The 14,432-nt window shown below is 40.0% G+C and overlaps 1 protein-coding gene across 3 annotated transcripts in view; it reads right to left on the reverse strand.

The window, feature by feature from the left end:
- Positions 1-14,432, reverse strand: part of GIGYF2 (GRB10 interacting GYF protein 2) — a 145,952-nt gene that overhangs the window by 7,938 nt on the left and 123,582 nt on the right. For all 3 annotated transcript variants that reach the window (XM_080797888.1, XM_080797890.1, XM_080797889.1), the window contains 5 exons: positions 7,630-7,752; positions 4,421-4,624; positions 4,092-4,297; positions 2,749-2,903; positions 982-1,166 (listed from right to left, as the gene is read on the reverse strand). In XM_080797888.1, coding sequence (XP_080654014.1) covers positions 982-1,166; positions 2,749-2,903; positions 4,092-4,297; positions 4,421-4,624; positions 7,630-7,752 — 873 coding nt within the window. The remainder of the gene's footprint in view (positions 1-981; positions 1,167-2,748; positions 2,904-4,091; positions 4,298-4,420; positions 4,625-7,629; positions 7,753-14,432) is intronic.

Here is a 14,432-nt window from a genome sequence, read left to right on the forward strand (position 1 = left end):
TGTCACTGTTTAAAATGGCCCCCAAGAGGGGCACCTGGGTGGCTCAGTCAGTTAAGCATCTGTTTTTGGCACAGGTCATGATCTCAGGGTCCTGGGATCAAGCCCTGAGTTGGGCTCCCTGCTCAGAGGGGAGTCTGCTTCTCTCTCTGCCTCATCCCTGCTCTCTCTCTGTCTTGTGCGTAAGCTCTCTCTAATAAATAAACAAAATCTAAAAAATAAAATGGTTCCCAAGTATTAAGTGTTGTCTGGTGTTCCAAAAAGGCTGTAACATGCCTTAGGGAGAAAATGCATGTGGTAGATAAGCTTCACTCAGGGGTCGGCTCTAGTGCTGCCGGCCATGAGTTCAATGTTAAGGAATCAACAACATTATTAAATAAGGCATCTTAAAGAGAAACACGCATAAAACAAAGTAATATATTGACCAGCTGACAAAAATGTTGTCATCACAGGTTCCAGAAATCTAACTGGGTGTTTTCCCTGGACCAATAGTTCAGCATTCGCTAATTCAGCTGTAGCGACGACTTTACAAAACATAACTACCACAAATAATGAGACCTGATGGTACCGTTCACTGCCCATCAACAACATATGACATGTCTGGCATGCTATGGTATGGTCAATACTGGGTACAGCGCATCCGGAGCCCTGGAGATTTAACATTTGTAGGTGTTAACTTTTCAAAAAAATGTATGGGTCTGTGACAAGTTGGAATTTGCAATCTGACTGAGGCACATACACGAACCAAGGAAAATGCAACTAGTATGCCTAACAGAGAATGATTATGTTTGCTGTCTGGGAAATTCACAAAGGTCTCTGGACCTGCCATTTGAAAATATCAAATATCCCACATTTTAAGAAGCTACGGTCATCTGATGTACAAAAATGGTATCTTTTGTTTTAATTTTCATTTCTTTGGCTGCTCAGTACTGCGAGGTATTACTACGCACTCACAGGGGCACAGCGCCAACCACTGCCTTGTACCTGCTGCTGCTGCTGCTGCTGCTGCTGCTGCTGCTGCCGCTGGCTGGCTTTCTGTTTGGCACGGCGCTCGAGGAACTGCTTGGCAAACTCCTTGGCCTCAGAGGTATCTCCTAAATAGGCCCTAATATAATCATGGACCTCATAAGGAGATTCTACTTCTTTCAGGAAAGAAACAAAAGTAGGAACTGCAATGTGAGAGGGGAGAAGACATAAAAGTAACAATGAAATATCACATGCAAAGAATCAGTGTCAGTTTTTAATACATTGTCACACCTACTGCCGACTGTACTGATGCAAATGGGGAAGGTACGCAGCTACTGTGTTAAATACTCTTTAATCTATTCTGTGGGGCGGGGGGGGGGTGCGGAGAAGCACTGTCATTGTAATGCCCCAAATTACCTCAAGTAGCACAGAGTCAAACAAAGATATATCACGCATGTTTAGTTTCACTAAATGTTACGTTGGTAAAAACCGTATGTTACATTGAGACTAGAACAACTGCTTGTCTAAGACTTATCTGGAAATTCATTCTTTCTTTCCTTAAATTCAGTCAATATTTATTAAGTGCCATGATGTGTGTCAGGCACCATGACAGATACTAACAATACAGCCACACCCTCCGGGAACTTTCACTTCACTGAGCTAATGTTCAGAGAGGAATCAAGTGGAACGTGCAAGCAGTGTGGTGCAGCAGAAAAAGCACAAGTATCGGAATTAGACAGACATGGGTTAAAATCCTGACTCTGAAATTTGCTCGCTGTGTGACCTTGATGAGTTATTTAACCATTCTGAGCCTCTGTTTCCTAATTTATAAAATGGGGATAATAGCACCTACATTGTAAAGGCATCTTATGAAGTTACCGCAAAAATTAAAGAACTGGAGTAACATATGCTAACTGCTGGCAAGTGCCTAGCACACAATAGGTGCTTAATGAATGGTAGCTGGCCATTATTTACTATTATTTATTATATTTCCCCTGGCTCTTTCAGACCGTATGATATTGTTATAATGCTGCAAAGGAACTCTTCTATTCCTTTACTATATTCCATTTTGAAAAGATCCTTGGTTTTAGTTAAGACACTGTAGGTGGATGAATTTGAATTAGCCTATCAGTTATAGGAAATCTGGATCTTCCACACTAAGCTTACTGGTCTCTAGTTCAAACATCTGGGGTCAGGGCAGGGATTCACTTCCATCTAAGGCAGAGAATTCTCTTTGTGATCAAGTAATAATTAGCAAGTTTTTCTGCAAATTGTGCTGAAACCTTTTCACTTCCACTCACTGGTCCTAGTTTCATTGTGCATAAAATAAGTCTACTTGCTCTGGCACATGATTCCCACCCGCCCCCAAAGGCAGGATGGGAACAATCTCACATCACCTCAGCCTTCTCTTGTCCAGGATGACCTCTGTCTCCACCATGAGTTACCTTTCTTTGGACTTGGCCTGGCTGGCAAGGTCCCCCATAAAATGACCTGTATGGAACTATGAACTCCTCTGTCCTGAACATTATTAAGATAGCCTGAGACACCAGACACCATTTACTTTTTGGCAACAACTGAGAACCTATTTGAACACAATATTACAGGACTTTTCTCACAAGTAGTACTTATAATACTACTGAAGGGTCAAGTTCTTATGGTAGATATAGGATTTGACCTCCATTAGCTTTCACCTTCTGAGTTTTGGCCCATCATTCCAATTTGTCAACCTCTTTGTGGGTCCTGCTCTGCCATTTCACATGCTGGGTTTCCCTCCCCAATTCTTACCATCCAAGTTATTTGCCGTATTAAGGGCATGAAGCATCTGTTCACACCACTGGGTAAATCCATCTTGGGCTTTATTTACTCCCTGAAAGAGCTTCAGCAACTTTTCTTCTTCTTCTACTTTCTTATTCTGCCGGTTAGACACACCTACAGATTTACTAAAGCAAAACAATAGGGCGATATTATATTCCCAGAAACTGTTACTATATGATTATACTACAACACCATAAACAGATAACGTCTTGGCAACACTGGATGGCTGTCCAGTTATCCAATGCTTGGGTCCAAAAACGAATTAAAAAATAAATAAATAAAACCTTCAAATATTTGGATTGGGGACGGGGAACTCAATACCCTCTTACTAGTCTCAGCTAATACATTCTCATTTGTGAAGACAGGGCTTCTTGCCAGAGAAATGATTAAATTCTTCCTATGTGCCCTTTGGTGAGTTTTTAAATTTTGCTAAGCCTCAGTTTACTCATCTGTAAAATGGTACTAATACTTCTTTGGGTTATCGCAAGGAATAAAAATACTGTATGCAAAAGCCTAGAGCACAGTGCCTGGCAAAGATGCTCAGTAAGCTGACGGTTGTTTATTGAGTCCTATTCTTAATACTTTAGACCCTCAAACAAGAAGAAACAATCTGACAACACTACCATTTATTAAGTAGTTACTATGTGCCAGGCACTTCACTAACTATTTCGTGTACATTCATTTAATCTGTACAACTACACCCATGAAGTCATCATTATCTTCATTTTACAGATGAGGGAACTGAGGCTCAAAGAGGTTCCCTCTTGCCCAAGGTCACACAGGTCACACAGCTAATAAGTGGCAGTGCTGGGAACTGAGTTCACATATTTATCATTAAAACCCATGTTCATTCATTAACACTGCATACTGAAGAAAGAAAAGACAAAGGTGAAGTGTAACTAATTTATCATTAAAAAATAGGTTTAAGGTCATTAGAGAGGTGTTTATAATACTCACTATAGTCTAGCTAACTTAAAAATATAAATTTATAAAGAAAAATGCTAAGATCTAGAGAGTATCTTGGAGAAATGTTCAAAAACAACAAAAATATACTATTCCTAATATTTATTAAGTGGTTACCATGTGACAGACAATGGACTAAGTGCCCAGCAGTACAAAGAGCCCCTAGTAATAGCACAGATGTTTCCATGGGGAAGAAAACAATCACCAAACTACAACCTCCCATGCTTAGACACAGATGAAAATAAGCAAAAACTAAATAACTATCTTTTCCTCCCACCCAATATCCCACTCCCCACATGCCCCGTCCCCCAACCCTCCAAGCAGCATAGGTTTGATCATTTGAGCCCTACCTGAGACTGGCGTTGTTTTTATTTTTATTTGTAGAATTCCTAGGTCCCACCTCTTTCACTGCATCATCCCAGAATCCCATGTTGGAATTTTTAGTGTCAGCATTACTCCAGATACTACTGACTAGGTCAGATGCCCACTGGTTAGGGGGACCAGTATTTATAGAGCCCCAAACAGAATTCCCAATGCTGGTGTGCAGGTTGGAATGCTGTTAAAGAGACAAATGACTCAGTTAACAATACTGAAAAGAGAAAAAGAGAGTCCACCAAAGTCAGAAAAGAGAACTTCTTATACCAATCCATATAGTGAGTGCTTAGGAAGATGGACCCACCGTATTATTCCGGGCTCTGTTTGGTTGCTGGTGCTGCTGCTGCTGCTGCTTCTGCATCTGCCTAGCTTCTTCCTGCTGGATCTCCAGGAGAGACTTCGCAGTACCTGCAGGTTTGCTGACATTCCCCCAGCCAGAGAGCTTCTGCTGTTGCTGCTGCTGCTGCTGCTGGAGAGCTTTCATCAGTTCCCTCTGCTGGCGCCTTTGCTGTTGCACAACAACAGGAGCTAGCTTAAGATTCTGGTTTTCAAAAGCATTAATTACTCCTGTCTGGTATAGTAAATGGAATGCAAATACATAAGAGCTACACAAAATTAAAACACTCTGCAGGGTTAGCCACTTTGCTGTAAATAAGGATGTCAACTGCCAGAGGTACTAAAAGGAAACTAAAAAGATCAAACACAGAATTACTTTTTAAAAATTAAGTAGGACTTTCGGTTAGGCATAGAAATGAAATACATATGAATTTCCTAAAGCCCTACCAAAATGACAGGAAAAAAATATATATATATATATACTGTTAAAAAGGATACACCCATAAGGACAAAAGGAATAGAAAAGATCCTAAAAGCTGAAAAGCAGACAAATATTGATTCCCAACAGATACCAGTAAGTTGAAACCTAAGTAAAGGAAGCTCAGAAAGAAGCCAATTCATCTAGAAAATTCCATAATTAGAAGTATGGGTAATAGAGGACAAACTGCCCGAAAGTCTAAAAGTAGCAGGAAGACCCCAGACTGCCTCTGCAACCCGATGCAGTTGGGCAGCTATCTCTACCTCTCCCTAGCAGAAAACTCAAACATTCCTCTTTAGAGAGACTGAGCTCAGAATTCCCCATTCTGTGGGGAAGATGACCCCCCAGCACAGAAGAATACACCTACAGATGTGAGAAGATGCTAGGACTCCCCAAGGCAACAGCCCTGCCAGAGACCATTATAGCGAAGCCCACCAAGGTGTTGTATATACAGAACCTCTAATCCTATATATGAACAAACAGCCCAGGATCAACAAACATTTGACCTGAACTTCTAAGATGAAAGCCAAAGACCAAATTAAAAAATGAAATTCACTGGAAAAAGAAACAAGAGGAGGGAAAATGGTGACTAGCTTTCAAAAAAAAATATTAGTAAGCAGGGGCGCCTGGGTGGCTCAGTGGGTTAAGCCTCTGCCTTTGGCACAGGTCATGATCTCAGGGTCCTGGGATTGAGCCCTGCACCGGGCTCTCTGCTCAGTGGGGAGCCTGCTTCCCCCTTTCTCTGCCTGTCTCTCTGCCTACCTGTGATCTCTGTCAAATAAACAAATAAAATCTTTTTTAAAAAATTAGTAATTTTAGAGAGGTAAGATGTGAATTCAATGAAAAAGAGGTGAATAAAGAAACACTAACAAACTAAAGACTCAGAGAAATTTCAAATAAGATCACATACATTACAGTTCAATAGAAAAATTAAAACATAAGATTGAGGAAATGCTTCCAGCAAAAAAGGTAAAAAGAAAAAAAAAGGAAAATGACAGAGATTAAAAATAGGAGAAAGCATGAAAAAAATAAAAATCAATCCAGGAGAGCATCATGCATATGGCAGTAATTTGAGAAAACAGAACAGCTGTGCAGCAAACTAAGACCATCCAGACTTGAACAGGTTAGGCAGTCATGGAAACGGTACTTCCAGGAAAAGAATGAAACACAATTATTTTAGGTTTCCCTACATGAGAAATATCTGCTGAGTAGCATTTTCTACCTTTTGAAGAGTATAGGAAAAACCTAAAAGTTCAAAGAGAATCTAATGAAAATATAAATGAGGTGATCATTCACTTTTCAAAAAAGATTTTATTTATTTATTAGAGAGAGAGAGAGAGGGAGCGCGCACGCTCGAGAGCGAGCACACGCTCAAGAGCGAGCACCAGCAGGGGGAGCAGCAGGCAGAAGGAGAAGCAGACTCCCCGCTGAGCAGGGAAGCCCTGCACAGGGCTCTATCCCAGTACTCTGGGATCATGACCTAAGCTAAAGGCACACAATTGACTGAGCCACCCAGGCACCCTGAGGTGATCATTCACTTCTGACAAACATGAACCAGACAAGACCTGGGATTCCAACTCATGACCACTAGTATGTTTTTCAAACAGTGGACACCAGAAATATTGGAACAATTTTTAGTCTTGAAGAGAGCAGATATACCCTGCTCTGCATCTACTTGTTGATAATCTTTTAGAAAAGAAATGATTTCAGAGAAAGCGATCTTTTTAGAGGGTGGGAAATAAGGTGATTAAGGTGAAGAAACAGTATCACCCACCAGTAAGGTCCAGCATACCACACGGTGAATATGTACAGACAACTCCCCCTTCTGTTTGTGTAACCATGACCTACAGTGAACCACACCACCCAGATCCAAAAATGACAACTTGCATTCTCTAACAAACTGACTGCTCTGCCTCAACTCACAGCCACATAACACACTTTCTGCAAGACTCTGCTACCTCATGAAATCTTTTCAAGAGACCTTCCCAGATCACACTACCTAAAGCTAGACAATCAATCACTACCAGCAATTTTTATCCATCTCCCCTCAACCCGAGGGCACACTTTATAAAAGCAGAGAACTTCATCTGTCTTAGACTCAGCCATATCCTCTGACTGTAATTGAGCAGGTGTCAGCAAGTATGTGATGGATACATGGACAGATGAATTAATATGATACCTTACTGGCATGCTGAACCAAACCATTTTACTTATTTCTTTTCTGTCAAGAACTGTATTCTTCCTTTTCCCCTCTTTATTCCACTCTTTTATATCCTTCTTACCCTAATGATAAGCTACAGGATATAGACTTACAAGCAGAGAGACTTTATTTCCGTCATATTTAAGCTGGTCAGAAAACCCAATATCCTTAAAGGAAAAAAAATGTATTTGGCATTCTAAAAATCAAATTTATAAGAAGGATATCTGCATAAAAACCAAAATTCTGAAAAACCCATAATACTTTTACTTATGAGCTACTTCCTCAAGAGCTACAACAAAATGTTTAAGGTAAATGAACATTCATGTTACCTTATCTTAATGTTATTCCTATTATACGCTAAAGAGTTTAATAATGAACATCCAATTCAGATACACAGCAATTCTGACGATAACCATGATCTTTATGGTGTACACCCATAATGTACACCAACCATTCTGGAAGACTGTTTAACGAGACCACTTTTATTTTTAAAATTTACCTCTTCTCGAAGCTGCCGTTCTCGTTCCTCTTCTAGTTTTTGGATTTCAGCCAATGACAGCGTTGCCTGAGATTGACATGCGGTTGTATTGGACTGCTGGCCCCATGTGGAAGAAGAGGGAAGCTAACAAAAAAGGAAGGCAGAAGAGCTTGTGAGGAAATGTGCTCAGGAAACAGAGGTAATACTGCACATTTATGTACAGGCAGAACATTCATGTTTCCTTCAACTCCGCTGACAACATTCAAATTTCCTCCTGCAATCCTTTGCATTTTAGAATTCTCCCAGTTTGTTTTTAAAACTTTTTTGTCACTAGAGGCACCTGGGTGGCTCAGTTGGTTAAGCGTCTGCCTTTGGCCCAGGTCATGATCCCAGAGTCCCGGGATCAAGCCCCGTATCAGGCTCCCTGCTCACAGGGAGCCTGCTTGTCCCTCTCCCTCTGCTCCTCCTACCCACTCATGCTCTCACTGTCTCTCAAGTAAATAAATAAAATCTTAAATAAAATAAAATTTTTAGGGCACCTAGGTGGCTCAGTTGGTTAAGCACCTGCCTTCAGCTCAGGTCACAATCCCAGGGTCCTGGGATAGAGTCCCGCATTGGGCTCTCTGCCCAGCAGGGAGTCTGCATTCTCCCTCTGCCCCTCCCCTCACTTGTGTTCAACCTCTCTCTCTCAAATAAATAAATAAATCTTTTAAAAAAAATAAATGAATAAATAAATGATTTTTTGGTCACTCTCCCAAACCTAAGACTATTTTAGAACTTAAAATATACACAATATGGGGCACCTGGGTGGCTCAGTGGGTTAATAAGCCTCTGTCTTCCGCTCAGGTCATGAACTCAGGGTCCTGGGATCAAGCCCCGCATCGGGCTCTCTGCTCAGCAGGGATCCTGCTTCCCCCTCTCTCTCTGCCTGCCTCTCTGCCTACTTGTGATCTCTCTCTCTCTGTCAAATAAATATTTTAAAAAATATATATATATATACACAATACACTTTTAACTTTTATTTGATCTACCATTTTGGAATTATAAATTTGTTTCATCCAGCACTGACATATACAGCAATATACAGACATAAAGAGAAAGAAGTAAACAGAAGAATCATTAAATTCTTAATCCAAGGAGGCAATAAAGGACATGATATGCTTCTTTCTAGTGAAAGGTTGAAGGATAAGATTTCTGAAGGCAAAGTCAAGGTGGGGAGTTAATGGAAGATGCCAGGCATAGTTCTTAATCAGTCTTTTATGAAAAAGAGTTCACCAGGCTGTAGCTTCTAGTCATGAGGACTAAACTGTTTTTAATCAATAAATTCTATTTTTTTTCTACCCTTTAAAATTACTGACTAAAATAAAGTATAAATATTTGGGTCCTGAATACTTTTATGTTCTCAAATGCCTGATTAGTCTAATGGAATCTCTTAGTCTTTCAGGCCAGAAAAAGATACACTTTATTTCTGAAGCATCCTGTGGCCCTTACAAAAATAACAAACCCAAATCTAACACAACTTGAAATATGTTTAATAAAAAAAAAAACAAACATGGATCCATGTTCGAACATGGATCGAACAAAATGCCAAAGAAGCCCAAAGAAGAATGGCTCTAAAGCTGAAATCTCTAAACCTAGAGTGGACTGGATAAGGGCACAAACAGTTTAAACTGTCACTGATACTACCAAATGACTACTGATATTATCTTCAGCACTACAGAACATCATCAATCCTTAACACCTGGGGGCTAATACAATAAGCAGTAGGCGCATTTCTCTCAAAATGCACCCCTGCTGTAATGGGGGAGAGGTGAGAAGGGAAGCTGAGAGAGAAAGACTGGGGACTAGGTAGGCAAAGTCGAGCATAAATGAATTCATATTATCCACAGGAAATGACACACTGGAAGGCACTGTCAAGATCAAATAAGGCAGCAGATCTCAAACCTGGAAGCATCACCTGGGAGGACCTGTAAAAACATATGTGTGTTGGCCCCTCGCTCAGTGAATCAGAAGATCCAAAGGTGAGGCCAGAGAATTTGTACACTTTTTAATTCTGAGGCAGACATTCAGCCAGGAGCTCCCAATGTTGTCTAAATACTCAGTAGATGTCTTACCTTAGACTACCCCAGGAAACAACCCCCAGTCTTCTTCAGAACCTCAGTCAGCAGCAGGAAGAGATGCACCTTTCTCCCCTGAAAATGACTCCTTCCTCTTTCAGGCACCTCAGAGATCTTTCCCACTACTATGCCAAAATATACTTCACTGTACTCTATGCTCATGACTCACAGGACTGCTCTTTGGAATAATGCAGAACAAATCTGTTTTCCTCACGTGACAGACAAATGTCTGCAGATAGCTATCATTTTCCTTAAGTCTTATTTGTACATAGAAAATAATATCCCATCATTCCGTAAATACTGCCTCAGGACATTTTCCAATTCAACCAACATCCTGTACTGCCCAGAGAACTGCAGTTTATCAATCATACTTTTCAGAACAACTCACTCCCAAGTCAGAAACAAATAGGGAGTTTGGCACATTCTGTATCCCCTGAATGCCTAATATCCTTCAGTGATTTAAGAACATTTACTATTTTTTTCTGCCGTCATATTGTTACCTTACTTTTCAGCACTATTTTTTATTTTGAAAAACAACTGTTATACTAATATGACAGCACGAGGTGCTCTGTATGTCCCTCTCCCCAGAGAAACTGGTGAAAATTATTTTTCAAAAAATTATTTAAAGCCTCTGGAAATGAACAGAAGGGAATATAGCAAATGCAGAAATTTTCTTTAAGAAAACCTGCTAAAACTCTGTAAGAACTGAGAGTCTGTGGTACTTGTACCAAGATCTACTCTCAACTCCCAATTCAACCAAACCAAAACTTCACTCCAGAAGAGCGTAGCTAAGAACAGAGGCCTCCCTCTCCCTGTCAGCTACCAGTCAGTGGGCTGGCTTCCCGCAAAGAGCACAACACCAGCATTTCCCATCCTGGCTACAGCCACCTGCTGCAAAGGTTAAGTTCCAGGCAAGTACTGCTGAGAAGTGAGGGATCCCTTCTTATGCCTAGCCTCCAACTTGTGGGGTGAAAACTACCCTGAGCACTGTACTACTGGGACTACTAGGGCCTTGGGTGTCACTGCCCTAGCTTAAAAGGTCACCATGCCACCAGGAGAGGCAAGCCAAGAAAATCTGAGGCTACTGCTCCTCCCTCGAGGGCTCAATTTCTAAGCAGGAGTGCCACTGAGAAAAGCACAACACTGTTGCCATTGCCAGAGCTGTGACTCAGAGGTTTTTGCCTTGGGGTGGAGGTGAGGGAAACAGATTGGACTATGGTTCCTAAAGGAACTGACTTTATCTGTGACAGCATATGGACAATGAGGAGTCCAAGCCAAAGGGCACTTTTAAAAGCAGTGCAGCCTGGGTGAAAAGCAATTAGGAGATTACTTGGTCTCAGAGAACCAAGGAAAGAGCTGAAAGAAGTTCTAGGGTCAGAACCAATCTCAAAAACAGACTTCAGGAATCATATCTTCAAAGAAGCCTGAATTTGACTGGATCAGTCTGTGAAGCAATCTGTGCTCCAGGGCACTTCTGAGAACAGTAGAGCAATTCAGATAGCAACTAGTGGAAGTTAATAGCAACACGTAAAAAAAGATGATCAAAGACAGTCCTGCCAAAAACAGTGATCTGAGAGTGATTGTGGGCAAACCCAATGATGCGCCTTGCAGCCAAGCAGCAAGCAGTGGCAGAGGGCTCCCTGTAAGGGAGGTAGGGAGACACTGGGACTTTCCTAAACTAATCCAATCAGTCACAAGACAAATAACGATGGGGCATGCATGACCAGTAACTACCATGTGTTATCAAAAAATTCTAGTTTCCAACAAAATATTAGGAGACATGTAAAGTAACAACAAAGAATGGATTATACACCAGGAAAAAAGCTGGCAACCACCTATGAGAGTGACCAGGTGTCAGATTTAACAAAATGTCTAAGATTATAAATATGTTCAGAGAACTAAATACAACCATGATTACTAAAGGAAGTAGAAGTAAAGGAAGGCATGATGACAATGTCACATCAAATGAAGAATATCAATAAAGAAATAGAGATTATTTTTAGACCAGAAGGAAATCCTGGAGTTTAAAAGCCCAATAACTAAGACGAAAAATCACTAGAGGAGCTCAAAGTATATCTGAACTGGCCAAAGAAAGAAATTAGTGAAACTCGCATTATCAACACAAATTACACAATCTAAGAAACAGAGAGAAATAATGAAGAGAAATACCACTGAGTGTGCCAGTAGGTGTACAATGCAAATACCAGGAGGAGAGAAAGGAACAGAAAAAATATATGAAGAAACCATGGTTGATATTTACTTAAAAACATTAATCTACACATCCAGGAAGCCTATGACATGATAAACACAGAGATCCAAAACATACATTATCATGATAAAAATGCTGAAAGTCGGGGCACCTGGGTGGCTCAGTGGGTTAAAGCCTCTGCCTTCAGCTCAGGTCATGATCCCAGGGTTCTGGGATCAAGCCCTGCATCAGGCTCTTTGCTCAGCCAGGACACTGCCCACCCCGTGCCGCCCCCGCGCCGCCCCCCCGCCGCCCCCCACCACCTGCCTCTCTGCCTACTTGTGATCTCTGTCTGTCAAATAAATAAATAAAAATCTTAAAAAAGCTGAAAGTCAAAAAAGAGAAAATCTTGAAAGCAGAAAGAAGAAAAACAAATTGTCACTTACAAGGGAATCAGCATAAAATTAACAGCTGACTTCTCATCCAGAACAATGGAAGCCAGAGAGCAGTGGGATAAGATACCCAAAGTCTTCACAGAATGAAATTATCAACAAGGAATTCTATATACACTAAAACTCTTTCAAAAATAAAGGTGAAATATAGACATTCCCAGATAAATTCAGAGAATCTGTTGCTAGCAGACCTCCCTTACAAGAAATATTAATGGGACGTTCTTCAGGTTGAAAATAAGTGACCCCAGAAAGTAATCCAAATCCAATAAAAATACAAAGCAAATGCATAGAAACAAATGTGTGGTGTTTGTAGAGTGTATGTGTATATAAATATAAAATTGGTGTGTGTGTCTAAATAAATAGATAGGACAGACAGTTGGGTTTGTAACAGAAATCTAATATGATTGTCAAAAACAGTACAAAGGAGATGAGTAGGAAAGAAGCAGTACTGGGCTAAGTAAATGACTTCATATGGTAACATGAATTTACAGGTACAAATGAAGAAGAGAAGAGATGATAAATAAGGTTATTTATAAATATATAGTGATTTAAACCATTAAAGAATTAAAATATGGGGCGCCTGGGTGGCTTAGTGGATTAAGCCTCTGCCTTCGGCTCAGGTCATGATCTCAGGGTCCTGGGATCAAGCCCCACATCGGGCTCTCTGCTCAGCAGGGAGCCTGCTTCCTTCTCTTTGTCTCTGCCTGCCTCTCTGCATACTTGTAATCTCTGTCAAATAAATAAATAAAATCTTAAAAAAAAGAATTAAAATGTTACAACAGGAAATATTAATGTAAAAAAAAGCAGTAACAGTAAAGGGAGAATAGAGGAACAAAAAAGACAGGCATAAAAAACAAAGTAAAATGGCAGACATAAATACAATTATATCAATAATATCACTAAACGTAAAAGGATTAAAGAATCCAATCAAAGGCAGTGATTATCCGATAAAAGTAAGATGCAACTACATTGTCTCAAAGAGACACTTTACATTTAAAGGTATAAACAGGTTGGAAGTCAAAGGATGGATAAACATATATCAGGCAAACAGCAAACACAAGAAAGCTGGAGTTTCTATATCAGTATCAGATAAAATATACTTTAAAACAAAAAAATACTGGGGTGCCTGGGTGGCTCAGTCAGTTAAGTGGCAGCGGACTCTTAATCTTAGCTCAGGTCTTTCAGGGTCATGAGTTCAAGTCCCATGTTGGGCTCATTGTGGGCATGGAACGTACTTTAAAATAAATGCTATTAGAGATAAAGGGAGACATTTAAGTATAGTAAAGAATCAATTCAGCAGGAAGATTCATGTAATAAATCCATACATAAATATATATTTGCCATACAACAGAGCACTGAAATACATGAAGGAAGAAATGACAGAAATTATACAAGATACAGACAATTCAGTACCTTGACAATATTTAGACAATAATACTTAAAAGACTTCATTACCTTAATACTCCACTTTCAGTAATGGACAATTAGGTGGAGATCAGCAAGGATCTAGGTGACTTGAGTAACACTAAAAACTGACTGGACCTAAATGACCTCTATATAGAACACTCCAGCCAACAACAGTAGAATATACATTCTTCTCAAAGATACATGGAACATTCTCCAGGACAGACCTAAGGAGGTAAAATAGGACACAAAACCAACTTCAATAATTCATTTAAAGGGAAAAATAGGGGCACCTGGCTGGTTCATTTGGTACAGCATGTAACTCAAGCTCAGGGTCATGAGTTCAAGACCTACAGTGCGTGAGGAGTTTACTTAAAATTTTTTTAAAAAATGAATAAAGTAAAAGAAAAGAAAAAGAATATAAACTTTGTTCTCTGATCACAATGAAATGAAAGTAACAAATTTTGGAAACTCACAAATAAGTGGAAATTAAACAAAACACTTCTATATAACCAATGAGTCCAAAAACAAGTCAAACTTATGGGTAGCAACTAAAGCAATACTTAGAGGGAAATTTCTAACTGCAAATGTCTATAGCGAAGGAAGGAAGATCTCAAATCAACAGACTAAACTTCTACCTTAAGATACTAGAAAAAGAGAGCA

Source organism: Martes martes (assembly GCF_963455335.1).
Source record: "Martes martes genome assembly, chromosome: 3".
NCBI lineage: Eukaryota > Metazoa > Chordata > Mammalia > Carnivora > Mustelidae > Martes > Martes martes.